Source organism: Pholcus phalangioides, unplaced genomic scaffold (assembly GCF_987345545.1).
Source record: "Pholcus phalangioides strain wild (caught in Gottingen) unplaced genomic scaffold, Ppha-v1.0 ptg000042l_1, whole genome shotgun sequence".
Classification (NCBI taxonomy): domain Eukaryota; kingdom Metazoa; phylum Arthropoda; class Arachnida; order Araneae; family Pholcidae; genus Pholcus; species Pholcus phalangioides.
The window spans coordinates 2,512,431-2,540,109 of record NW_028301628.1 but is presented as its reverse complement, the minus strand read 5'-3'; the positions used below and the strand labels follow the sequence as shown (position 1 = coordinate 2,540,109).

At 35.4% G+C, this 27,679-nt stretch overlaps 1 protein-coding gene across 1 annotated transcript; it reads right to left on the bottom strand.

The window, feature by feature from the left end:
- Window positions 1-33: 33 nt before the first annotated feature.
- Window positions 34-27,679, bottom strand: Glys (glycogen [starch] synthase). The gene is made up of 15 exons (XM_089255372.1): window positions 27,226-27,679; window positions 21,455-21,636; window positions 18,777-18,968; window positions 18,196-18,390; window positions 17,742-17,886; window positions 15,307-15,424; window positions 13,843-13,963; window positions 12,316-12,482; window positions 11,165-11,243; window positions 9,199-9,312; window positions 8,943-9,069; window positions 8,676-8,833; window positions 8,011-8,112; window positions 6,919-6,987; window positions 34-2,860 (listed from the first exon to the last, which is right to left on the bottom strand). The coding sequence occupies exons 1-15, from the start codon at window positions 27,497-27,499 to the stop codon at window positions 2,681-2,683; spliced, it is 2,223 nt and encodes a 740-aa protein (XP_089111498.1). The 5' UTR covers window positions 27,500-27,679; the 3' UTR covers window positions 34-2,680.

The following is a 27,679-nucleotide window of genomic DNA, read 5'->3' as shown; positions in this document are numbered from 1 at the left end:
CATCTTTGGGGCATAGCAGGAAATTTTTTTTTTCAAACCAACAAATGTAAGTAATCAACCTGAAACACAACCTTCTAAAGATTAATACGGTTTATACATACACATCCTTTTCAATTCAAACTGTTGAATACTTTTTATCATTTGATATATCTATATTGGAAGTAAAGGCACCATGTGCCAAAAGGGAAATTTTACAGGATAGCCGTTCCAAGATTTTTTCTAGTATGTCTTTATAAAACAAGCTAGCTCCATAGAAAGTGAATATCTATTATTTATTGAAATAGGACTTAATGGCCTATACCTATGTATACTGTAATAAAAATACAGCAACCAAATAGTATTATCCCAATATTGACAAAAATGGACATAATACTCTCTACTCAAACATACAGAAAAAATGATTTTCATATAGCTTCTATCAGTCTATTATGATGAGGTTCTACTGCATATTATAGAATAGTCTTCATAAGAAAAAAAATTGCACATAAATGGACCTTCACAAACGCCTGTGCATCATATATTTTTCACATACAAAGGAAAAAACTACTACTTAGTTATTTTATCAGCGGTATTATCACATGACATAGGAAGATATCAGTCAGCATGTTTATCACATTCATTAACAGTTCATATACAGTGAAATTTCTATATAATCGTTTAAGGTACCAGAAAAAATCAACATTTTAAAAGATTTATCGTTAAAAATGCAATATAATTTACATTATCGGAAATACTTTGGACCAACGAGTAATATTGGTGTAGATAACAAATTGCTATATAGCAGTTTAACTGCAGTTCTTGACGAATCAAATATTTGTGCACCAGCCAAATTTCTTAGAAGCATGGTTTTTGTTCGAGAAAAATGTTTTTTTTACTTTTCTGAGACTTTATAACTCCTTCCCATGTTAAAAGACATAATGTAATGAGATTAGAAAATCAAATTTGCATACTTAATACTCTGAGATACATTTAGAAAATGTCAGGCATCAAAACTGATTTTCTAGTCACAATGATGTTTTGGTGCTAGGGATTTGTCGAGCTCTGTTCCAAAGTATCTTGAATGCTTTCTAAAATTAAAAATGTTTAATATCTCAAAATTGTACAGTTCCTCGATGACAAGAATCCTCATTAAAGCAATTACTAAATGAAATTGCAATAACTAGTTCAAGTTCCTTTTTTAGTCTTCTTCCACTGAAAGATGTGAATAAGATAACTATTATGGTCTAAAAATCACTCGACAGAAAATGATTCTTAAAAATTATAGCACAATTCCATAGTTTTTTTTTTTTATCATATATATGAAATTTGAATGGAACTTAAATTATAAATTTTCCCGATTCACATATACAAATTGCCAAATTCTTATAGTTTTCAAAAAAAGCAGAGAGATGCCTACCCTTAATTCAATAATGCTTTATAAATATATTTTTTGATTCCCTTCTTCACACAATAATTCTTCAATGCATTCATGAAGTTATACGCCTATGCTGAATTCAATTATCATATTTGACACGAATACAGGTTGGCCAAAACTAAAAGGAAACCAGGGAAATGCAGCGAATTTGACCATCTTCCATCAACCACTCATTTTAATATTATAAGTGTTAAGATTGATCTAAATGCATGCTTGCGACGACTAACAAAATATATTCTTGATTTAAGTTGTGGCCTTGCACATACAGCACTTTATATTACATGGCTGATAAAAATTCTAAAAGTATGCCAAAAATGTTATTTTAATTGCTTTTTTTAAACAAACTTCAACTACAGTTTGCCTTTCTATGTTTTAAAATCTTAATTCAAAACTGCCACCTGAATTCTAAATAACCTAAAATACATAAATTTAAATAAAAAATATTTTTCTTCCAATAATATTGCACATTTCAAATACATTCATATGGCAAACTTTTAGTGACAGCTAATAGGTATAAAAATAATGCCTACCTTTAATCGCATAATTTGAATCTTATTATTGAGACGTGACCCAATATGACAAACAAAAAATTTCAATAATTGAATTTTACTGCTAGTTAAAGTGTATTGATACCCATCATAATGCCTGAGGTACACATGCTATTTAGTAGCACAAAGGCATGATACTTTCTCTGGCCTGAATTTGTTCAATATAATGCTAGTTTTGTGTACAACAAGATATTAAAATGACACAGTAAATAAAACATTTAAAATTCACAGGGAAAATATTCTTAAAAAGCACAACTTAAATCTGTATTTCTCCACAGCAAAAAAAAAATACTTTTCCTCCTTAATATTGTAATGATTTTAATGTTTATCAGATAAAAAGTTCAGTTTTCAAAGATAAAAAATTATGCCTTTAAATGAATATGATAGTTTCAAAGAAAATATATATCTAACCACAGCCTTTTTTCACCGATACTAAAACTTCATGGATCATAATTCATTTTAAAAAACAATCATTTAATCAGACTGATTCAATTATTTGTCATAGACAAACAAAAAACATTAATATTTTGACACAGTAATATCTAAAACAACTATAAAATTTCAATAACTTTCCAATAAGGTAAATTTTAATGATTAGCAACATATGAGTGTGCGAAGAGCAAGGATGATCAGCCTTTGACGCAAAATGTAGCAGGAATATGCATTTTTTAGAAATCTGAGAAATTAAGAAATATCCATTTTATAAATGATATAGTCATCATGATTTGACTGGTGTTTCGAGGCTGGCATTCTGTGATTCAGCTGCTGCCGTTTCCTCTGTGTCACTCTGATCATCATCACTACCGTGTTCAGAGGGTGCCGGGGTAGACGCTCTTGAGCTCAGTGGAGATGGAGGCTCAGACATTGGTCTGGGATATGCGACAACCATATTCTTTGTCTGAAGATAAATATAAAGTTGAATATATATTATATACATAGAAAAAAAAATTTCAACGCTACTCATATTCCCCTAAAGCTGATTTGAATTTTGTAGGCTAAACATGCGAAAACAATTTTTTTTTCTTCATAATAAAAATTTGTAAAGTTTCTTTCAAACTAATTTTTTCTAATACATACAATTTCAAAGTACACACTAGAATTCAAAAATTGAAAGGTAAAAATTGTAAATGCCAAAAGAAAAAGTCAAAAGCTGCTTTTCACATTAAAGTGTCAAATGAGCAATGCTTTATAATGTCCTTTAAGAGGTTCAAAAGAGCATGTAACGAGGCAGCTAATGTAAACATCCCTACAGGCTGCAAAAACTTTTTTTGCGCGATTTCCTAATATTTTCCGTTCCGGCACTTACAGCGCACTAACCACTTTTATCCTCCAGTTCATTCATATTGCATCGAGTGCTCACTGAATTGATACTTAGCTGTCCCTGTTCAGCACAGAGGATGGGTTGGGATATACATCATGGTACCATGAAATAGATACGAGAACATTAGGGTTATATAGTCTTATTGCAGCTATGATTTCAAGATGTAACTGGTAAATTCACTTTCTATAAGTGTTATTTCAGTTCACTATGTGTTACCATCTTCTATACATCCTTGCAGTTCTGCCTCTGATAAAGCAACTGTACCTTTTTTTCTTGCTACTTTTTTATAGGTTTTTTTCTATGACACTAGAACGACTGTGCCCAACAAATGCTGCTATTCTGGTTGAAGATGGAACTGATGCTTAGGTATCCACAATCAATTACACTAAATTCTTATCACCTTCCATTTCCACATACACTACTACTAGACTGCCAAATTCTGCCAAATGCTTATGCTCGCAAGGTTGCCTGCAGTTGGAGTATCCACATAACCTAAACAGATGCAGCACAGCCAGCTCAAGCTTACCTACCATCTGGGTGCGAAACCTCATGCGTCAAACCTAAAAGCAACCCTGGTGGAAGTTTGACAAAGCTCCAATCTAGGGGACCACAAAATGAGCCAGATTTTTTTTCCCCTAGGAGAAGACCGCACACCATTGTTTTTCTGGCAAAATGTTTGTGACCACGTTCCATTTTTAAAGCAGATTTTTTTTTGCTATTTGGTCCAGAATTATTTTGTCGTTCTTAATAATGCCAGATAACTTAATTCTCAAAACAGCAATTACTGGTGAGAGCCATCATCACTTAGAGTTATTTGTTAAAGATAATGAGGTGACTGTTAAGAAATTTATTTCAAAAGGTGTTTTTGGTGTTCCAGAGACTGGAAAAGTGAAAAGTGGAATTTTTCCTTTGCCTTCATTTGACCCTTGAGTCATGCAAACCATTGCTACCGCATGAGGTGCGGACACTGCTTGAGAGGGGTGCTAAAGGGGCCATTCAAGTATTACGTCAGCAAATTTTTAGCCATTTTTAACCCCCATCAGCAAAACTCTCAACCCCCCTCCCCCATGTCAGCAAAATTTCATCACCACTGCCCCCACTTCCTAACACATATTAGTGGGATCAGCAACGTACGCGGGAGAGTGGTATAGGGGACTCGTGTGCACCCCCAGAGGAAAAAAAAAAATTTTTTTTAATTAAAATTTTAAAAGAAAGTACCTTTATATTGTTATAACCATGGCCCCACATCCTGGAGCCGGGCCCCCAGGCCAGGATTTTATGCGGGTCCCCGATCAAATTTTCACGGCCCCCCTTTATGATGAATTTAGTGTGAAAAAACAAAAAAGGTAAAAATCGTCCCGGGCCCCAGGACTGGAACCTTGTCAGCCCACCCCTTGTGGAGGCCATGGTTATAACCAATTTGTTACTTTTAATGCTATTTGAACTCAAAATTACTCTTTAAGAAATTCATTGTGACCCACCCTTTAAGCCACATATGGTAAACCCTTGACCTGCAGACCAAATGTGGCCCTGAAGTTTATCTGATGTGGCTAGCCCTCAAACATAATTTTATAAAAATGAACTAAGCGGCACATTTACAAATCGCTTAAATGACCCATGGCACATTTTCAGATCACTGAAGTAGGCCTCAAAGATCATTTTCACATTCAAAGATCACTTAAGTAACCTGCGACACTGTTCTAGAACACTTAAACGATCCGTGGCACATTTAGAGATCCCTTGAGTGACATGTGGCATGGTTTTAGAGCACTTAAGCAGCCCCCAGTGCGGTTCTACATCACTCATGTTCCAGTGGAACATTCCCAGATTACTTAAGTGATCCATGGCATAATTAGGGATCACTTGAGATCGCCATGCAACAGCGTGGCACAGTTCCAGAGCACTTGGAGGATCTGTGAAGCATTTAGAGATTACTAAAGTGGCTCTGTAGGGGACTTATCAATAGGGAGAATGTTAGTTAATAAGATGTCATTAAGAATGCTTCATATATGGTGGTTGATGAAGCAAGCATCATCCAATCCCCCCCTCCCCCCCCGTCATCAAAAGTCAGAAAATCGGAACCCCCCCCCCCCATTGATGCTAACGTAATACTTGAATGACCCCAAAGGGTGAAAATAATGAAAAAAGTTTTATCAACCTAAAAAAATCAAAGAAAATGATTTCTGTCCACTCTGGAGGGACATCAAATCCAAGATGAAAAGACGAAGAAAAAAACTGTTTTCATTAGCAAATTGTTGGGATAAGTTGTGAGGTAGGAGCTGACAGGGCTACAAGCCGTGAGGTGAGACTATCTTCTTTTTTTTTACACTATAAATTAACTGTAGAAGGAGCCCCATGAAAAATCTGGCTTGGGGGCCCTGACACAGGATGTGGAAGACGAATGGGGGAAGGGATAAGCAGGAAGAGTAAAAAAAAGTTCAGCACCGGTAGAGATTGTCTCGAGCTGACCCCGATAGATTGTATATTGTTTCTGGTATCACGAGTCTCAGGCTGTCTATTCCTTCAAGTTTTCTCAACATCTCCATTGTCAAGGTATGGATTAAAAGCACGATGTCATGTGAATTTTTAGTGTGTGAAATTTTATAAATCTTTGAAGTCTAACTGAGGTCTAAGCTGTCGCCCGTTACCTGTCGACTTAAGAGTGTGTGTAAGGGGTGTGCAACTTACACTCTCTCTTAAATCGCCCCTGAAAACAGCCATCCATTGAAGTATGGAGAGATATTTACAATTCCAGTGAGCACTATGTATGAACTGAAAAATTCTAATTTTAAATCGTAATTTTTCAATAATCATTTCGATCCTGAACATGCTACCAGACATAAAACAAAAATTTATGATAGTCAGGACTGAAAATACACTGAGAAACCATAAAAACTGGTACAGACAAGCATATGCAAATAAGGGAGAAATGAAACCTATCAGCCAGCAGTGCCTATATAAAAATCCAGATAGCTAAGGAAGCTGTTAAATTTTCTGCTGCTACAATGGCAGGTTATCACGATTTTAGTGACATAGTAGTCAACGCTTGAGGTGGGTCACAGGATTTCCGAGATGAAATTTGGATTTTCACACACGACCATCACAAGAGTACTATGAATATAAGTAATCCAGGAAAAACAATTTCCAGCAGAGGTGAGTGTAGTAACAGACCCTGAAGGAATTGATCATCAATGGCTGGCAAGAATTATTCCACAAGATAGACATGCAACAATGCCTCAAATTGCTTTAGATTTTAGTGTTGGAAACAAAATTTTAACTTTTGGGAACACAATTTCACAAATTTCAATCTTGACAGATCAATAAGTGTCAGAGAGCGAACTGTACAACGTTCTTTCCTTGATATGGGCTTTCGGAGCTGAAGGTCCACTCAACCAGTTTTTCTGGTTTCCTAGTGTATAAACTATTTGACTTTAGGTAATTTTTACTGATACACTGTGTAGGTTGATCAAATATGCTTTCTTAACTGCAATTAAGCTCAAAGATTGAGACACTTTTTAAAATGGTATTCTCAAAAATTGACCCAAAGTGATTGCTAAAACATCCAATTATAAACAAATGCATGAATTTTAAATCATGAAAAGGAAATCACAAATAATAAAATAAGATTCAATTACCAATGCTTTCTTATCTAACATCTCCGGATGTACGGTATATAAAGCGATTTCACGAGCTGCTCGATAATACTGCAAATAGAAAGAAAATCATCATTTCATTTTTGATATGAAAGCAAGCTCTCAAAAGTATTTTTTGATTCATCACATGATTTACTTGAAAATCAAATATAATTGTTTCCACACAACAAAGTCACTCCATTATATCAAAAGATTTCTTTCAAATAATTTTTAATGTAGAGCCAATTAATGAAAATATAAGCTATCCAGTAAATTTATTAATGTTGCCTTAAAGTGTCAACAAACTCAAGAATGGTGATATTAGGCATCAAGAGGAACAAAAATTGCTATAGAACATGGTATTGCAAGCCAAGTTTAGTCGGTGAAAATCGCAAAAATACTTATGAAGGGTGTGACATTGAGTAGGACAAAAAGGCCAATAATAAATAGAAAAACTCTACTATTATGCTGTCAAAAACTATTTGACAGCATGATTACAACACAGCCTGTGGTGTTAACAACTCTTGTTCTCATTTCTCTTCATCTACTTTCTGACATTGGACTGTGCTGCACGTTATATTGTAAATCATGCTGTATTGTAATCATGGTGCCAAGTAAATGGTTTTTGTACTTTTAATTTTTTTGCACTTATTATTGTACTTTATTTTGTACACCACAAGCTGTGTTGTAATCATGCTGTCAAATAAATGTTTTTTCTACCTATTATTAGTCTTTATGTCCCATATGACCTCACACCCTTTATTAGTATTTTTGTGATTTTCACCGACTAAATGTGGTTTGTGATATCATGTTTTAAGGCAATTTTCATTCCTCTTGATGCCTAATATCACCCCTTTCAGTTTGTCACCACTTCTAGGCAACACCCTGCATAGAGATTTCTATATAAATCTGTACATTATCAATTCCCAAATAAAATAATCATGATTTTCATTCAAGCTTTCATTCATGCTTATTAATAACCGACAGCCCAATACAATAGGATTTGTCAATTGCAGCTCAAATAATCAAAACTGAAAAGAACTAATGATCTTTTCACTGACTTTATAACCAAGGGAAATATTTAATGTTACTTACTGTTCCCAAAGTTCTCCAATCAAGCAAATCACTCAGGCGCTCAGTTCTGTTGCGCTGTATGATTCTCTGCCTTCTTGACAGACATGTGAAGTCAAAAAGATACTGAAATTGAACATCAAAATACAAATTTCATAACAATATGTCCAGATATATTTTCATTGCAATGGCTGGAAACTATTTAAAGTATTATTGCCATATGAAGATGCATACAACAAACCTACTGAAAAATAGAGCTACGTGCTGTTTATTTTATTGATAAAGAAAACAAGTACTTGTATATATATTTTCATAATATATCAGCCATGATGTTAAAGGAAAACAAATTTCCATTTTAATACATTAAGGACCCATACCATTTGTGAACCTAATTTATATAATATCATGGAATGTTGAACAAACCATTCTTGAGTCATTCATTCCAATCATGAGTCCATACTTTTATTATATAAGGGGAAATTATTATTTGGCCGTAAAAGAGGGGCGTCCATTAAGAAGGGTTTTACTAATTTGTAACAGTGCATAACAGTTTTGGCTCCTTATAATTTACATACAGCTCAAAGATACACCGTTTAAAATCTTCAGGAAAAAGAACTAATGTTCAGCAAAAAAAATTGAAATGTTCTCATTTTACATAATTTGCTTCAAATATGTTATCGTAAGCTCACCCTAGCCAGCTGTTGCACAGATTCTTCTGCATTTTTAAATTGTCTATCCACAATATAAACACCATATGACATTGGATCAGCGACATGCTTTGCAATGAAGCAACCAAAACCAGACAGATTTGTTGTAATACTAGGTATACCCATCACGGTACACTCAGCTAGAAATTATCAGAAGAAAAAAGGTTTATGTGACTCTGACGAATGATAACATGATTGGTCCTTTAAATTAAAAAAACAATTTCATAAATATAGTACAGTTGAATTTACCTGGAGTGTAGCCCCAAGGTTCATAATATGACGGGAAAACGCCTATATGGCATCCTCGTACGAATTCTTCATAATCCATACTAAAAAGTGGGTTTGTGGAAGACAAAAACTCTGGATGAAATAAGACCTAGAAAATGATTTTTTTTCCTTTTTAATAATCACCATCAGGAAACAGCACATATACAGAGTTAATCAGGTTAAGTGAAAGTGCAAAGGATACTCATTAGGTTTAGGTTATTTTAAGCCTATATATTACCTTCACCCTATCTTCTCTATTGTTAAAGAGACAACATCTTCTAATATGACACAGTACAGGATCATTAGAATCCTCTATCATGTTGTGTGAGCAAATGGGTGGCAGACATGTTCGCTGAAAATAAAAGTTTCAATAAGTGATGTTGGAACTGTGCATTTCAAATATACAAAATAAGTCTACAAAATCTATTAAATGTGTCTAAAACATTCCATAAATGATTTTTCTTCGAACATTTTATTTGAGCATTTTACTTCACCCATTTGCATATAGACTCTGAATGTTTATTTAACAAATATGATTAGCTCAATTTACTTCTGATTGAATCAACATTACGGAATAGTGAAACTAGTTTTTATATACCTCTGCCTCATAACCAGATCATGGCCCGCTGCTCTGTCTCAATGAAGAGATACAAAGCAGGTGGTCGAAGAAGACCTGAGCCATGCTGGAAGCTGTGCAGGTATGTGTTGTGTACCTAATGTGAAGTTTGTTTTTGTGAAATGCTTGTTATATCCCTGCCAGCTATATTTCAAACTACAAGCGAAGTGTAATGATTGAATATTTGTACCATTGTAGACCTGTTGCTCTCTGTGGCAAGACTTTTTAACAGGGAGATCGGCTTGCATTCTTGTCTCAAAATTGAGAACCACTGTAACATCAATAGAGTTTGAACCTGGGTTTTCATACGATGTGAGTCCATCACTATGACCACTTGACCATTACAGCGGCAGTTTTTATGAATCGGTGCAATATCAACTTTTAGAAAATTTGGCCAAGGAAAGGAAAAACCATAGTACCTGAACTTATTTGAATTAATTGAAAATAACCAAATTATAGTCTTAAGTATTTTCCCTTTACGTGGAGAAGCAATCGCCACATTTAGCACAAAGAGACCTTTGGCATGAGCAGACTATTCCAATTTTGGCCATAAGGAACAATTACCATTTCACAGGCTATTTCACTTTGATGATAAGGGGCAACATAAATCTGCTGAGTATTCTGCTTGTTGATGCTAATGGGTTAAGTCAGGAGTCTTTAATACATAGTCTACAAGCTTCTTGCAGCCCCCCCCCCCCACAAGCTATTTAGTAACATCTGTGTAGTGTAGCTTAGCAGCCTGCACAGGCCCCAAAGCAGAATGTTTTGCATTGTTCCACAACGAGCCCGACTGATATGGGGATTTTTACAGCAGAAAATTTCCATTTTTTCTGCAGTTTTTTCTGCTCTTTCTCTCAGATTGTTCACAGATTTAGGCATTCTGTTTTGGGGTACACGGCACTTATTAAAATGTCAAATAAGGCCTACAGTGTGTGTCACCCGTTAAAGACATCTGGGTTATGTAATACACAATTTAAGTCCTTTACAAGTCATGTTCTATTTTTCGATGCTGAGGGATCGTGAATTCTAACATACAATTGACACGTTCAAAAAAATAAATATGATAAACATATTGGGGGAAAAAATCTAGAAGCTATCCATACTTAAATAAAACAACCTCAAGTTTTTATGGGCAGTGTATTTTATTTCATCGTGATCCTTTGTTTTTATTAGTTTTAATTTAGTGTGCATTTGTTTTCTTGTGATAATTGCTCTTATTTTGGGTTGCTATATTTTAGTTATATTTGGCACATCCATATTTTTTGATGAGCATTTCTTTTTAGCCACCTTGTTGGGTTTTTTTGTGTCAGTTGTGGTATTTGTATTTCTTTACCATCATCTCAGTTGTGAATATGAGCAGTATACATGTTTGTAGGTAATGTACCAGTAATTCAATTTAGTGAAAATTCTACCTTTATCCTAATTCATTATGCAATTGTTTTTAAAGATGAGTAATTCAATTTAGTGAAAATTCTACCTTTATCCTAATTCATTATGCAATTGTTTTTAAAGATGAGTTCACATGACTGAACTAACCACACAAATTATCAGCTATTCTCATAGTGTCTGACCAAAATACATTGTTTACCTGTGATGCATAAATGCAACGTTTTAGCTTGACAATATCTTCTGGTTGCAAAAGCTCATCTTTACTTGGTATCCTACCGCTGCAATAGAAATGCAAAAAATAATTATGCTACTATTCATAAAAGTGTGAAGAAAGTTTCAATAAGATTATGAAATAACACAATTGAATTATATAACTTGAAATGAACTGTATTAAGTGAATTATACATCTGAAATGACAGATTAACAAGTTGTGTGGCTTAAAAGTGCAAGACACAGTTTAGTTGAGCCTACGCTATATTCATTCAAAGGATCAAGCATAATCCTCTACACTGCCAGTTAGCAAGATAGTCCTAATACAATACTCTTTCTTTATATTATATTGCATTTTTTTATTGTGTAATAACTAGAACCTGGATTATATATACTAAAAAGTGACAAAATATAGACGGAAAGTCACAAAAAATGTGTTTCGAACTAAATACCCCCAAATTTAAATGTTTTTAAAATGTGCATCTTCTATTTCTTTTAGTGTGTGTATTCATTTACAAAAAAAAATTCTCATGCAAATAAATTTTACATGTTTTTGTTCAGGAATTTCCAGTTAGAAGTGACTGCTCGCAAAAATTTGTGCTAAAAAAAATAGTGCTCTAGCAAAAATGTTGCTCTAAAGAGAAATTAAACATACATGCACATCAATAACAAAGCAGAAACTAAGATGAAATCTGATAGTTTTAAACCTGACCTCTGGGTTGCCAGCTTTAGTAAAGGATATTGGCAAAGGCTGAAAAAACCCTTTCGTATTTCATTAAATTCACCTCTCTCCCCACACCTAAATCCTTACATAGTTTTACTCCAAACATATCTTAAAGGTAGGCAGGATTCCAACATCTTACTACTGCTCATTTTCAAAGACTGGTTGGGATCAGTTGATGTGGTAAGTCAATCGGAAGAATTTAGGGTAAAACTATAAGTACTTTAATAATTTTTTCACAGCAAGATAAAGGAAACTTATATTTTTTAGAAGCTGATTTAGGACGAACGTGAAACAGATTAAATAATAATGAAATATACTCTCACACACACATGCCACATTAGTCTCTCCTAAAAATATGGTCATACAAATATTTTTATGTTCTCAAATGCAGACATGGGAAGTTCACTAACACTTACCTGAGACAAATTTCAAACATTCTTTTCCCTATTTTTGATTGCACATTCTGAACAGTGTCTCGAAGTTGTTTTGAAATGGCTTGTCCTCTTAGGGACTCCACATTGAAGTTGTTGGTTCTTGCTGGAAAAATTAGGAAGGCCACAACCGTCATGTCACTGTTTGAAGACTGTTGCAATACAGAGATAAATTTTCAAGTCAATTAGAAAGAATACAGATAAAGAAATTAATTTGTGACAATGTAATTCAAGTAAAAATCTGAAAAGTAACGTCTGAACTTAATTAAATTAACCAAAATTGATAATTACATTAATTCAGAATTTCGTTTTAGTTGAGAGGGAGGGGGGAAAGTTTTCAAAAAAAAAATTAAAGTAAACAAAATCTATATATTGCTATATAGATAGGACTTGCTATATAGATTAGGGTTTGAGTCCAAATACAAGGTCAGCGTGAGCGCCAACAAGCATTATCCAACTTGCATAAATATTATTCTGCTCTAATAGGCCGCAACTAGGGGAAGGGATCTGAGAGATGCCCAGTGGCTGGACTAGGAAGGGCATCAAATTTACTCTTTATTTATTCAAAATGACAAGAGGGGCACCAAAATAGGTACTCGCTCCAGGCGATAAAGGTAATATTTGTTTCTAGTTGTGACACTGAATATATTTAACTATTTAACACTATTTTAGATTGTAAGTAAAGTTTGCTGACCAAAAAAAAAGTTTCCTAATTTTTTTTTCTCTTTATAATGGTAAATTTGACTATAAAAAAAAGTCACAAAAATTCTCTCATCAGCTGTCATCTGGATTTTCAATGTTAAACCAAAAAATTTTATATCAGATAAATTACATAATTTTTTGAAACTATACAATATTGTTCTCAAAGTTTGGTTAGTTTAAGCACTTGACAGCATTTATATCATATTTATCCGCATATAGGACAAGGATGATCAAGATAAGGAAAACCAGATTTATTAATGCAAGTCTTTAATTCGTTTATTCACATATAGCAGCATAAATGCACATATTAAAGCAAAAAACAGTTTTCTTGATGCTGTCATCTTTTGTCTACTTAGACTGTCCCTCTTGAAGCTTTTACTCTCCACTTTCAATGCTAAAACTTTCTTCTTCACTCACACTCAACAAAGCATCATCCTTCAATCAGTCAAGTGTATTTGAAATACAGCATTTACTGAATGACTTTGATATTAGCTCTAAAGGCATTCTCTTCCATGCAACTGACACCCATTTTGCAAGCTGTAGCCCATTTTGAATTAATTCATTCATCAAATTAGCCCATTTGATGCAGCCAGTTGGGGTAACTTCACGATCTTCTGCAGCAAGCTAGACCTTATAGTTTCCTCAAACAATCTTAAAAAAAAATTCAATGAAACCTTCACTCAAACATATAGGGTGACCTATGTTTTTGAGGCTGTGAAAATTACATAAAAGCCTTGTCTTATATGCAAGTAAATTTGGTAGGAAGTTTTGATGGTCAGAAGAGAGAAAAAATGAAAACTCAAGGTATACCTTCATATAGTGGTTCAGTCTAGAAAGAGCTTCAATAAACATGTCAGCACCTTTGTTTGAAAACTCATAACGACCAGCAATGAAGAAGTATAACGTTTTATCAAGATCAAAATCATAATGGCTGCAGATGGAAATATATAATTACTCTAGTTATCTAATACAAAAAAAATAAATTCACAAAGCATCAATATCTGATTCATATATTTAATGAAAACAGTGAAATCACAATACAATGACATTTGTGAACAAAGTGAAAATATAGTCTCAGATTTTTTGTTTTATCAAAAGACAAAAATTATGATTTCAAAGGGATTTCCTATATTTTATCCCAACTATTTTTTATATACTGAGCAGTTGTTATGGGTTTTTTTCCTTAAAAAAAATCAATACTTAAATTATTCCAACCCATTAAAAATCCACAGTAAATTTTTTTCAATTTTAATTTAATACCATTCATTTGACACCAAATTAGTGATGATTTCTATTTTTCGTAACTTCTCTGGAACACTGATCCATGAAAATCATACAAATATACTAAAAACAGCTAACTCTTAATTTTTATTCCTCCACCTCAAATGTATGAGCAAATTGTATTAGGTAACAAAGCTGGATCAAGCAAAAAAATTGCTTAAAAAAATTCTTTTCAAAAGGACCATAAAATGGTTGTGATTCTTCTGTGCTAGGGGGCTGCCTAGTTCCTTTCAAACTGATTATTAGTGTACAAAAGATGTGCATTACGTAGTATTCCTGAAAAAAAATGAAGTTGTGTTCTTGGAGGGAAAAAGAGGGTCTTAAGAAGAAAATTAAAATATTTTCAATCCTTGGATTACCCAGAAACTAACTTTCAAGGCTCAGATTTTCAAGACTACCATATACCAGAATGCAACCAACCCATTGAAAAGAAAGTCCAGAGAACACAGTGTTACCCATTGAGAAATGAAGTAATTTTGCTAAAAAAAAGGTTTTCACTGACCACTCAATTAAATTAAGTCTCTTGTTTAAATTAAATTTTAATCTTTTTAATACTGAAATGATCACAATTTTTCATTAAATGAACTATAATTTCCCAATGCCAAAAAATTCGATCAAAATATGATTCAAATGTTTTTAAATATGACCACTTACTGAAAATGCTATATATTGGCACAATAATTTAAGACATTTAATCGATTTTGTTGAATAAATCAAGTCAAATTATTAACTATTTACTCAAATTTTAACCAAACTTTAATGGGATTGACTGAGTCGATTAAATTCAACTAAAATTTTTAACTGCCATTAACTGATCAATTAACCAACCTGATTAATCAGACCAGCCCTACTTTTCAATACTAAAAGTCTTCCAAGATATACGAGAGAGAGAAAAATTATTTCAATGATTAAATAATAGCATGCAACAAAAATAAGAAAATCTAAATGCAACTTTCTATAAAATGAAATAATAAAACAAAATTTCAAACTTACCCATAGAAGTGCCCTCTGACGAAATCATGAATTTTTTCCTTTGATACTGCATGCAAATTTTGAAACTCATGAATTGCACTAAATTTCTTCACATTTAAACCATTAGGAGTGGTAATATCTATGAATAAAAATACATGGAAAATACATAAACTGCATGCACAATAATCAATTTTAAATTTGAAGTATAATTTTTCATATTAACACCATTATTATTAATCACTATTGACTTTATACCTTTCTCACTTAAAAATATTTTGTATTGGAAGACAAAAAAATATGCCTCAAGTTTTTATAGGATAATTTAGTAACTTGTTCACTCAAGTAAAAAATTTTACATTAACCATTTTCTATAAATAACTATAAGCTATAAAATGCATTTATGTAATTTTTTTAAACTTTATTGAACAAAAAAACATGAAAGCGTATATTACAATACAACACACGAACATATATATGAATTCCAGATTTTGAACAATCAAGATATTCTATGAAATTCACACAAAAATTTTTTTTTGCACGGTAACACGTCCATTTCTTATATGGATTGTTCTGCTCCCACTTTTTTCCACAAGTGTTTTAATGTGTGTATATATATTCATGGTTTTATAATCAAAAATGTAATATATGAAAGCTCAAAATATCGAATAGAGCAGCTAAAAGAGCGATTCCCTCTAGTTTGTCACATAAAATTTTCATATAAAAAATTATCTGTCTCTACATTCACACACCTACTGATACTATGCTTTTATACAGAAAAATAAAAATCCTCGATTATTTTAATACAATCTGGCACCATTAAAATATAAGTAAAAACCAATTTATAGAACCATAATTGTAAAGGTCCCAAAATTTAAACACTTACACAGTGCGTCAAATAAGTTTTAAGACTGGGTCTATAAAAAGAAATGGAAACAAGAAAATAATACCTGTTTTGGTTTTTTATTCAAAAAATAGGACCTTCCGGCTTCATTGCACTTTTTACAGCGATTTATTAGTGAATCAAACGCCTGTTGTAAATCACTTTGTAGAATGGCCTGCAAAGCATGCATCGAAGCTTCTTGTATGGTCGAAATATCCTCAAAATAACACCCTTTTAACTTCATTTTAAGTTTTGGGAATAAGGAGTAGTCACAGGGTGCTAAATCAGGTGAATATGGTGGATGGTTCAACACACAGACATTATTTATTGCCAAAATCGATGAACAATAAGGGAGGTGTGACTGGGTGCATTGTCGTGTAACAAACACCAACTGCTTTCACTCCTATAGTGTGGACGAATGTGACAAATTCTGGCCATCAAACGGTTTAAAACAGCTAAGCAGTATTGACCTGTAATTGTCCAGTTGGAACAAATTCTTTGTGGATAATACCTTTACTATCGAAGAATGTAATGAGCATTCTTTTGATTTTGGATGGAACTTTTCTTGTTTTTTTGGCTTGCGGTGAATTTGGTGACTTCCATTCAGCACTTTGTTGCTTTGTTTCAGGATCATATTGGAAACACCAGGTTTCATCACCTGTAACAATGGACTTCAAGAAATTTGGATCGTTTTCAGCAGCTGAAATGATGTCTCTGCAATGTGCACTTCTCATTGCTTTTTGTTCAGGGGTTAAAGTGTGTGGAACAAATTTAGCATACACTTTTGTTTCGCCCAAATGTTCATGCAGGATGGTTTGAATTGTTTCTTAGTTGATGTTTAAAGAGTCTTCCATCATTCTCAGTGATGCACAGCGATCGTTTGTTACAAAATTTCGTACTTTTTCAATAACTTCAGGTGTCCTAGATGAAATTGGTCTTCCACTACGCTGATCATCTTCTACCGTATCTCTTCCGTCCAAAAAGCGTTTGTGCACACAAAAACATTTGGTCTACTTAAACAACAGTCACCGTAAACTTGTTTCATGAGTTGGGATGTTTCCGAAGCACTTTTACCAAGTTTTGCGTTAAATTTAATTGCAGCTCTTTACTCCATCTTAAAAAATCAACATGAAAAAAAATTCACTTCTGCAATGAACTTTTAACACTCTCAGCTACTTAACGAAATGCGCATAACTTGTTGGCAGTGTGCCAGCAAACGATGGACATTATGGTTATGGTTTCGTATGTGCATTTACACTCACAGCGGCATTACAACCAGCGCTCTGGGACAAGTCTTAAAACTTATTTGACGCACTGTGTATTCACACTAAACATCTTTAACCCTAGTCACAGGAAACCCCTCCTAATTCCTGCTTTGTCCAGGAGCACCTCCCCCTCATGTCAAAGTTGGGTCCTGTATGCATCAAAGAAAACTTTACCCTCTTTCTAATCTTATAGAATCAGGATATTGTGCCCATATAGAATATTCTTAAAATTATATAAACTTGAATATCCTTTACTCAAAAAAGTTAAAGCAGCAAGTATTTTGGAACAAAATGTCTGTAACCAGGCTTACCAGGCTTGCGTTTAAGCAAATGTTCACATTCTAGGGCAGTGATCTCCGACACAGTAGTGAATGTGTGCGCACTATGAGCTGCCGCTCTTTCCATACAGTAACGGTGATAGATACCTCGATCTCCAGCTTCCTTATCCAAATTAAACTGTGAAAAAATATTAATTTTTTTTCAAGGAATACTCAAATATATTCATTCTGCAATTTCATTCTCCAGTATTAAAATTTGTGGGAAAAAAAACTTGAAGAAATATTAAAACAATAACTACACACTTTTAACACTCATTTTATCACTACAACTGTAGCTTTTCACTATGCAGTTAAAACATTAAAAACAATAGCACAACAAAATTTGATAGAACAATGTTTTTGTCAATTTCTTTTTAAAAGAAAATGTCAACTAAAAATCACAAGTTTAATGGAACAAATAGCAAAAAAAAAAAAATCTTCCACATACCTTGTCTAGATTATTGTAAAAATCTAAATTGGCAGCACAAAGGTAACGGCCTAGTAACGTAGCATGAGTAGTGAAAATCGTAGCAACATCTAAATGCCTGGTTCTACAGAGAATAAGACCAATACCAGCTAGCCATTCGTGAAAATGTGCGATGAGCAATGGAGGTCCTCTTTCTTCAGTCACAAACTTTTGAAACTGAAATAAAATATGATTTTATCATGAACCAAATCATGTTAATACATATTTTCGGAAATTGGAGTACAAAAAGCTGGAAGATCAAGGAAGAAAATAGTAAAGAAAACAACAATAAATGTTAAAATAGTGCCACATGCCAATAATGTCGATAAAAAAAATCCACAGAAAATATAAAAACCAAAAACCAGTAAGTACTGAAAGTTATATCCATTAAGTACATTTATAATTTTTCTCAGAGCCTTCATAAAAACTAATGAATCTAAGAATTTTATATAATACACAATATGTTATAATGAATTATACTGCATGTTAAAACAATTTGAAAAGTGATCATGTGCGAAAAGAGTTTTGGATATAAATGCAAAACCGAGGAGATTTGCACTTACTTCTCCTAGAAACCAAGCATTGAGATATCCAAATATCACAGCATCATTTGATTCTTTGTCGTGCCATGGTATACCAATATTGACAACATCCCATAAGTCTCTCTTCCACTCATCGAGTTTCCAAGCTGCAGAACCAATATCAAATAACAGCACTCTAGGATAACCATCAATAAGCCACCTTCCATAAACTACCTATCATAAGAAAAAGTTGATGGCTAATGAAGTTTTTTATGATATATATTTTTCTGCCTTAGCTAACGAATACATATTCAGCAAACAAACATTTTAATTGTTTTAATTGACATGGATGCACGTGCTGACATTACACAGCCTCGTCGTGAGAAGTTTTTGTGGCAAAAATTAATCCAATGAGTAACTGTCACTCGAACTAGATTAATATATTTCTATCCCGGAATCGCTTTCCAGAAAGATTTTGAACCACTTCAAGAAGATTGAATGATTAAGCTAAGAGAGAAAAAATGCATTTAAAAAACATCAAACTTGCATGAATGCTTTCATTGAATAATGTAAGACTTGCTATCAAACTGAACAATCTGGATACTGTAGGAACTTATATTCTTTTCTCACGAGTGTGTAAGAGAGAAATGATCTGACGATATACCACATTCTTATTTCACTAAGGATCACAAACTGTAAAATAAAAGATATTTTCAGTTTTTCCATCTTCCTTTAAATTCTCCTTCATCCAATTGTGAAGTTATTTATTTCAGCTATTAGTCAGTATTTGTCCTTTTTACAGTGCTTCTTTGTTTTTTTTTTTAAACTTATCTTCAAATTTTAGGTCCTACCTAAAACAAATTTAAACGACTTCTATATAAACTTATAGGAAATCACAATTTGTTCCAAGAAAATACCAACTGTTGAGCATCATTGATTATAGAAAACTGAAAATGAGTTAGGTTGAAAAGGTGTTCAGTACACCGAGTTGTTCGGATACACAAGGTTCTACTTTATGAACAAAACCATAAATTTGTCATTGTTTTTCCCCCCAAAATTACTTTTCAAAAAAAGAAAAGACCCCTGTTTTATACCTAGTGAACCTTATAGTTCCCATTCTGCATAGGTAAAATATCATTTTTAACAAATACATAGTTGATAGACACCAGAATTCTTTACTACAGTAGGACCTCTCAAATCTGGACTTCTCAGGACCTGGTTGGTTCCAGATTATGAATCCAGTTTTACTTAATCCCCCAAGTTTTCATATTTAAAGCAGCAGATTGTGATTTTTTTAACACTTTGACTCGTATTTTGCTTTGAAAAAAAAAAATAAAGCAATATACACGTGTATAGTAACAAATAATTTACTTAAAACTATAATTTACAATTTAAATATCGTTACTTGTTATCTATAAAAAAAACTTCATCCTATGAATATTTTTTGTAGTCACTACTTGGATCCGGAAAAAAATAAGGAAACTTTTTTTCTTGTTTCTGAAGATCGTATAAACTGTGAATTTTCAGATTCCATGTTCTCCACACATATTTGTACTGTGTTCTAGCTTTTTCAACTTACTCAGAAATGCTGTACTTAAAGCTTATGATCCATTTGCAGCTTGTACCTGCTACATCACTAGACGTTTTCAGCCTGATTGGAAGTTCACTTAAATAATCAGAAAAGTTTATGTGCACAGGGCGCATTATGTAAGATAATTGTACAAATGATGACAAAGGGGATGACAAAATGAAATGAAGAAAAGTTTTCTTTTCGTATCAAAGCTGGCTTTCTGAATAATCACATTCATTAAGACATACAGTTATCATTGTTTTCCAGAAGCTCGAAGTGGACACCAAAAATAAATGGTAAAGAAAAGAAATAAAAAGGCCTATATATTAGAAAAACCGAAACAGAATTTGGGTGAAAAAAACATCAAAGTCCCCAGTTGAAAATATATATATTTCGGTTGAAGGGTCCGGCATTATGGATCCATCCAGATTGAGAGGTACTACTGTATAAGAGATAAAAAGTTTAGATTAATTCAAAATGTTTAATATCAAATTCAATGATATTTTTCTTTTATTTATCTCATGTGTGATTATAATCAGGGCTGCAACTAGGTGGAGAGCCGGCGGGTCTGCTGGCCTGGGTGCTGGACTAGGGGGGGCACCAAGTTCACACTTTAACCGCCCCTTTTACATTACACAGGGTGCTGAAATACGTGCTTGCCAGAGTGACGAAGTGTCTAGTTGCGGTCCTGATTGTAATATCTATTAAGGAAAACCTCTTTGGGTTATGATTGGTCATTGTATACAGGATATCCCGAAATGCATAATCCACATATGCAAGGGGGATGGAAGTACACATCAAACCTGCCAATATTCATCATACAGTATTCTATCAGACACTGGGTTACTTGTACTTTATCTGTCACCATAAAAAAATATATTCTTCCTTAAATCTGACATATTTACTTCTGCATCTTTTGTTTTTTCACAGTATTCTTGAGGGTTTCTCCCTAAATATTTTTAAATAGTGTTCAGGCATAACAATCCTTTTCATTGTCAATTTTGCAAGAATGGAAAGTAGTGCTCGTTTCCGCCAATTTTTAAAAAAATTATGTGGATGATTCCAATAGGAATGATTCATTAGAATAAATTGCAGTCATGCATTCATTTTTATAAATTTTCACCCATACAATGACTGAATTTATACATACTTTAATACCCTGATCTTTGAATGCCTGTATAGTTTTTTTATAGAAATCTTCTGGAGGCTCGAGGACTTCAACTTCCGTCCTGACCAAAGAATCATTGTAAGGTCCTATCAGACAATACTGATCACCAAGTTCTTCAACACTGACGCCAGCTTTTGATCTTATGACGGTGTAGATTCCACCAACTGTGATAAAAAAATAAAATTGCAAGATACATATTGTGAATGACATTTTTATTCTACATGGGGAAAAAACTTGCCATACATTTTACAAAGGCAATGAAAAAACACATCAATACATCAAACAAACATCAATCAATTACCTTTTGCAACCTTTCGAAGTCTCAAAAGGAGAAAACTGACAAAAAACTAATCTCAGTGTATGGAATATTTTAATGGATGCCTACCAATTTAAATACTTGATGCCAAAAATCATAATACCAAATCTTATTACCATGAAGCCATCTTCAGGCGCAGACAGGGACGATGGGGAAAAATGCCCCCAAGAGCCAAATAATACGCATACACGCCAACATTACCATGACGCCTCTAGGTAGTGATGAATGTTGAGCTTCTGCATTAGGGAGGGGCTTAAAATTCAATAAAAAAATGACTCAAAATTGATTTTTTTTTTCCAAAGAAAATTTTAAATTCTAATTGAAATTTCATTTGAATAAAACACCTTATAGGCATTGGAGCCTAGATGCTCAGATTACATGAACACACCCCCCCCACTCCCCAAGCAACTCTCATAGGTTGCCGAGTCACTTAGAAATTTACGACTGTTCAATGCAAAATCCCCCCCTTGTGGGTTGTATATATAGACATGTAGTCACACACCCCACCCGTTTTCTCCGTATCAGAGCTGCTACAACTCAGGAAACCTTTATACAGTCTGAGTTGGCTATCGTGGTGTAGTTTATTCTTTTGGTCCCTTAATCCATTAAATATAAGGTTGGTGACTGATCTGGAAAAACACTCATACTCTCACATTCTTGCAAATCTCTAGGTTACTCCCAGTTACTCGCTGACCTTAACGCATAGGCCCACCCAGATAATGCCTAAGGGCCTGATGACGAGATCTTTGTGTTATTTTTAACATTAATAATAAAATAGGAATGTAAACTGGTGAGCGAGCATTTCGTCAGGTAGGAGGGCCTCAGAAAAATCACTTTGCGTATTGCCCCTCTCACCCCTGTGATGCTAAGGAGGCCCTGACTGACCTAGTCTTTCTCTCTGCAATCAGCAATGGAGGATTGCCTGTGGGCTGTAGAAATTTTATCCATCTTCCTCCTATTCCATCAATTTTCTTGACTACTCATTACAAGCATACCGTAAAATAGGGAAAATAGAAACAGTGGGGGTGAATAGGAATGAAACTTTGTAAAAGCACATATTCTGTATCATATTCACAAAATAATTTTCCATTATCATGTTAGCACCCGTTGCACCAGATCCATCAACTGTTCTCTAGTTGCATTCAGAGATGCATTTATGGTTTTGCTGCCTGATGGCTACACGGATTTTACTGCCCTTCTCCCATTCTAATCTAATTTTCTTGACTATTCTTTACTCAAATTCGCCACACGTGCTATAACCTGCTTGAGCAGCTCCTACTCCTGCAACTACACCAGTGTCTCTAAAGTCACTCTACCCATTCATTTGCTTGCAAACTGTTTTGGTAAGTCACTGACCTGGTTCCTTGTCCTATATGTCATTTCTTTGGCCATTCACATGCTTGCTCATGCTCGTCACTCTTTTTGGGCACTCATTGACCTAGTCCCTTGCTGTTTGACAGAGGCGGATTTATTGAGGGTTATACAAATTTTGCTGCCCTTCTCCCATTCTACAAATTTTCTTGGCGACTCATTCCTCAAATTTGCCACCCCTCGGAACTTCCCACACTGGGCTATACCCTGCTAAAAAAAAAAGTTCCCTTCCTGTAAATACGTTACTGGTTGAGACCCTGGTTCCACATGGAATTAATACACCGGAATCAGGATGCGCACAATCATGTGTGGTCCCCTCCTCCAACTGCCCCTACGCATCAACAACAGCTCTTATATTATGTAATAAAAGGCATCATGTTATTACCTTTACTAACGACCTCCCAGGATATTTCAAGGAGGAATTGATTCTCAAACTCTGCTCCTTTGTCAAAGACATCATCCTCTGACATTTCGCTTTCTAGGTCACTCGATTTGTAGGTCAATCAGTGACCTGGTCGATCGATCAGTAGGTCACTCACTGACCTGGTCACACAGCACCACCCTGGGCTATAGCCCACTAAATATCCCCCCGACGGAAATATTCCTCTTATTCAATCCCAGCACAAATTAAAATGAACAAGCATGAAGTAAGTGACCTCAACACAGGGATGAAACTAAATGATTGACAAATGATTAACAAAAGACTGGTTCCTTGTTTTCGGAGAACTAACTTTGATGTTTTGCGAAGAAGGTTAGCGGAAGTTTTCAAAGACCGGTTGGAATCAGTAGGGGTGGTAAGTCAATGGGAAGAATTTAGTACGAAGCTGTCCTCTGTTTTGCACGACGTCATACCCTTTGTTCGAAAAAAGCGTGTTTGTACATCACACCCTCTATGGTTCACGGATAGCGTGCGGAACCTTTATCTTGAAAAGAAAAGAGCATTCAGAGAGTATAAAAGTGGACGAGGTGACCTATCATTGTTTACTGATAAAAGAAGACTGTTGAAGAAAGCGATAAGGGATAGTAAAAAGCAAGTTGAATCTAGGTTGGCAGATAACATTGGCTCTGACCCAAAATCATTTTTTCGATACGTCAATAATGGATGTAAGGGGACAGTTGGCCCCCTCTCGATAGGAGGCTCAAAAGTAGAGAGCAATGTAGGCATGTGTAGTGCTTTCAATGACTTTTTCGCGTCGGTTTTTAATGGAGATAATGATATTCGATATACGGGTGTTGCATGGGGTAATAAAACGCTCAACGATATTCAAGTGGAAGACGTGGAGGTCCTAAATCTTCTAAGAAAGGTATGTGCAAGCAAAGCACCAGGACCAGATGATATCTATCCCAGGGTTCTCAGGGAAGGTGCTAATGAATTGTTGGGGCCAGTCGCACAGATATACAGGAGTAGTGTTGCTGAGGGTATCGTCCCGAGAGATTGGAAACTGGCTAACGTTGTTCCTATATTTAAGAAGGGTAGTAGAGAAGTGGTGTCTAATTATCGTCCAGTGAGTTTGACGAGCTCCCTCTCGAAAATTTTGGAAATTATCATCAAAAGGCAGTTTGTGAAGTGGATAGACGAGAATAATGTATTGTCGGATAATCAGCATGGGTTCAGGAAGGGGAAGTCATGTGTAACTAACCTCCTTTGCTTCTATGATTACGTGACTAAGGCTTTGGGTAAGAGCAAAAATGTCGACGTGGTTTACCTTGATTTCCAGAAGGCATTCGATCGGGTCCAACATGGCAAACTCTTGAAGCGTTTACACGAGATTGGAATAGGGGGCAACTTGCTGAATTGGATAGAATCGTGGTTAAGAGATAGGTCGCAACGAGTTATGGTGAACGGGGAATTCTCTGGTTGGACAGACGTCACAAGTGGAGTTCCTCAGGGAAGTGTCCTTGGCCCCATACTTTTTTCACTTTTTATCGATAAACTCGATCAGGGTATCGATGGAATTACTAGCAAATTCGCAGATGATGTGAAGCTAATGGGGGTAATCGGGAATGAAAGCGATAGGGAGTTGCTCCAGACCAACTTAAACAAGATTGCAGCATGGGCAAATGAATGGAGCATGACGTTTAGCGTAGATAAGTGCATGGTCGCTCATTTTGGTTCGAACAACCCACGGTTCTCTTACGAGTTGAATGGTGTCACTATCCCGGATGCAACTAGAGTCACCGATTTGGGAATTCTCATTGACGAGCGACTTAAGTTTTCTGAACATTGTTCAGCGGTTGTCAAAAAATTGAATAGAATGCTTGGTCTCATTTTCAAAAAGGTCTCTTCGCGTTCTCCTAAAGTCATTCTTCCGCTTTTTCGAGGCTTAGTTCGTCCTGGACTGGAGTATGCTGTAAGGTTTTGGAGACCATACCTACAGAGGGACATAGACTTGGTTGAAGGGGTGCAGAGAAGAGCTACGCGTGTCCTTATTGGCACACAGGGCTTGAGTTATGAAGAAAGACTTCATTTTTTGAATATGTTTACATTGGATGAACGCAGGTGTCGAGGAGATATGATCGAAGTGTTCAAAATTTTCAATGGGATGGATAGGATGGACCATGAACTTTTAGTACACCGCCAATCGACTGCTTTTACAAGGGGACACCAGTATCGATTGGTGAGGGACAATGCAAGGTTATGGTGTCGCAGGGAATTTTTCTCCAATAGGGTTGTTAATAAATGGAATAGCTTACCCCCGGAGGTAGTAAATTGTAACACAATTGACACGTTTAAAAAGAAATACGATAAACATGTTGGGGTAAATCGAGAAGCTATCCATTCTTAGAATAAGACAACCATAAGTATTCTTTATGGGCATTGTATGATATTTTATCATGTGTATATATTGTTTGTAATTTGTGTTAATTGCATTTTTAATTGGGTTGCTGTATTTTTGAAACATATGACAACCATATTTTTATGGGCATCTTTTTATCAGCCACCTCGTTGGGCATTTTGCCTGTTGTGGTGTTGTATTTGTATTTGTATTTGTATTGGTCAGCAGGTCGTCTTAAGAGCACCATAAGCCCCACCTTCTTCCCTGGGCTGTGATTTTTCTGAGGCCCCCCACCAGGAAAGTTTATATGCATATACTCCTTGAAAATTTCAACTATAACTCGTTTTTGAGAAGCCCCTGTATGGTCCCACCAAGGGTAGGGATGACATGGCTCCAGCCCTAGGGGATGGACAATTACTATAATTTTTATTTTCGCGATATAAATTTACTATAGAAATGGCCCGTGAAGTCTGGCGTGGGGGGCCCAACCAACGGGGGGCTGCCCGAGTTGTGTCAGTGCAGTCTTGACACATGAGCCAACCCAGGCTCAGCCTGGAGGGCCTCAGGAAAACGAGAAATAGCTGAACTTTTCGAGAATTTACCAGACAGGGCCTCAGAAAAATCACTGGGACCGAAGGCCTATGATGCTCTTAAGACGGCTGTGAATGGCGTGATGGTAAAATGCTCGTCTACCACCATTGAGGATGCCATCACAGTCCCAGGTTCAAACCCAGGGAAGAATATTGATAAGATATTTTCCCTAACGAGCTTGGTGCCTTCATTTCCAACCCAACTAATTAATGGAGTAAATTGCTACATGGCGATATGACCTGAGTTGTGGTAAAGTAGGATGTGGGGGCGATGGACCGTCTTAAGAGCATCTTGTGCCCCGGAACCAAGTAATTTTTCTGAGGCCCTACCAGTTAAATTCCAGAAAATTTTAACCAGATCTCATTTTTGTGGGACCTCTCTTCTCGAGGCCCCCCTCCCCCCGGGGCAGTGAATGGGTGGGCAAATGCGCTAAAACGGCAGTATTATTCAGTCTGGGCAAGCAGGCATTTATGTGCCGGTTTTTAATGAGGGGTTAAAGGGTGAAATTTGCCCCCTCCCCCACCTCTTCACCGGCGTACCAGATTTACCTGCAAACCCCCCCCCCCCACCCCATAGTTGCGTCCCTGGTTCCACATGGAATTGGGGAACCGCGATTACAATCATGTGGTCCCCTCCCCACACATACACGCAACAAAACACACACAGCGCTTATATTATATAATGTATCGCGTTACTACCTTTATTGACGACCTCCCAGGATATTTCGAAGACGAATCGGTTTTCGAGCTCGGCCGTGGCTCCCTTGTCCAGGACGGCATCGTCGGAGATTTCGGGCCTGTAGAATCGCTTAGCCAACTTGGACATCTTGTTTATCACGTAAGCTTCGGCAGCCTTGGTTAAGACGGCATTGGATGCTGATGATGAAAGACGGCCCTCCGTCGTGCACAGGCAGCTGGCGCGCTGACATGCGCAGTGACAAGGTGACCTCGATTGGAGATGCTTCTTTATCATTTTTAAGATCTCTCTCTCATTCTTCTCTCTCAGGTCTCGCTTTATTTCTATTTATTTTTTTACAATACAATTGAATAAACGATATGAATATCAAGGAATATTTACTACTATTTGGGGTTGGATTGTTTCATGCGATTAGATAGAATTGGTACACTTCTCTGGTTTTGAATGGGCATCTAC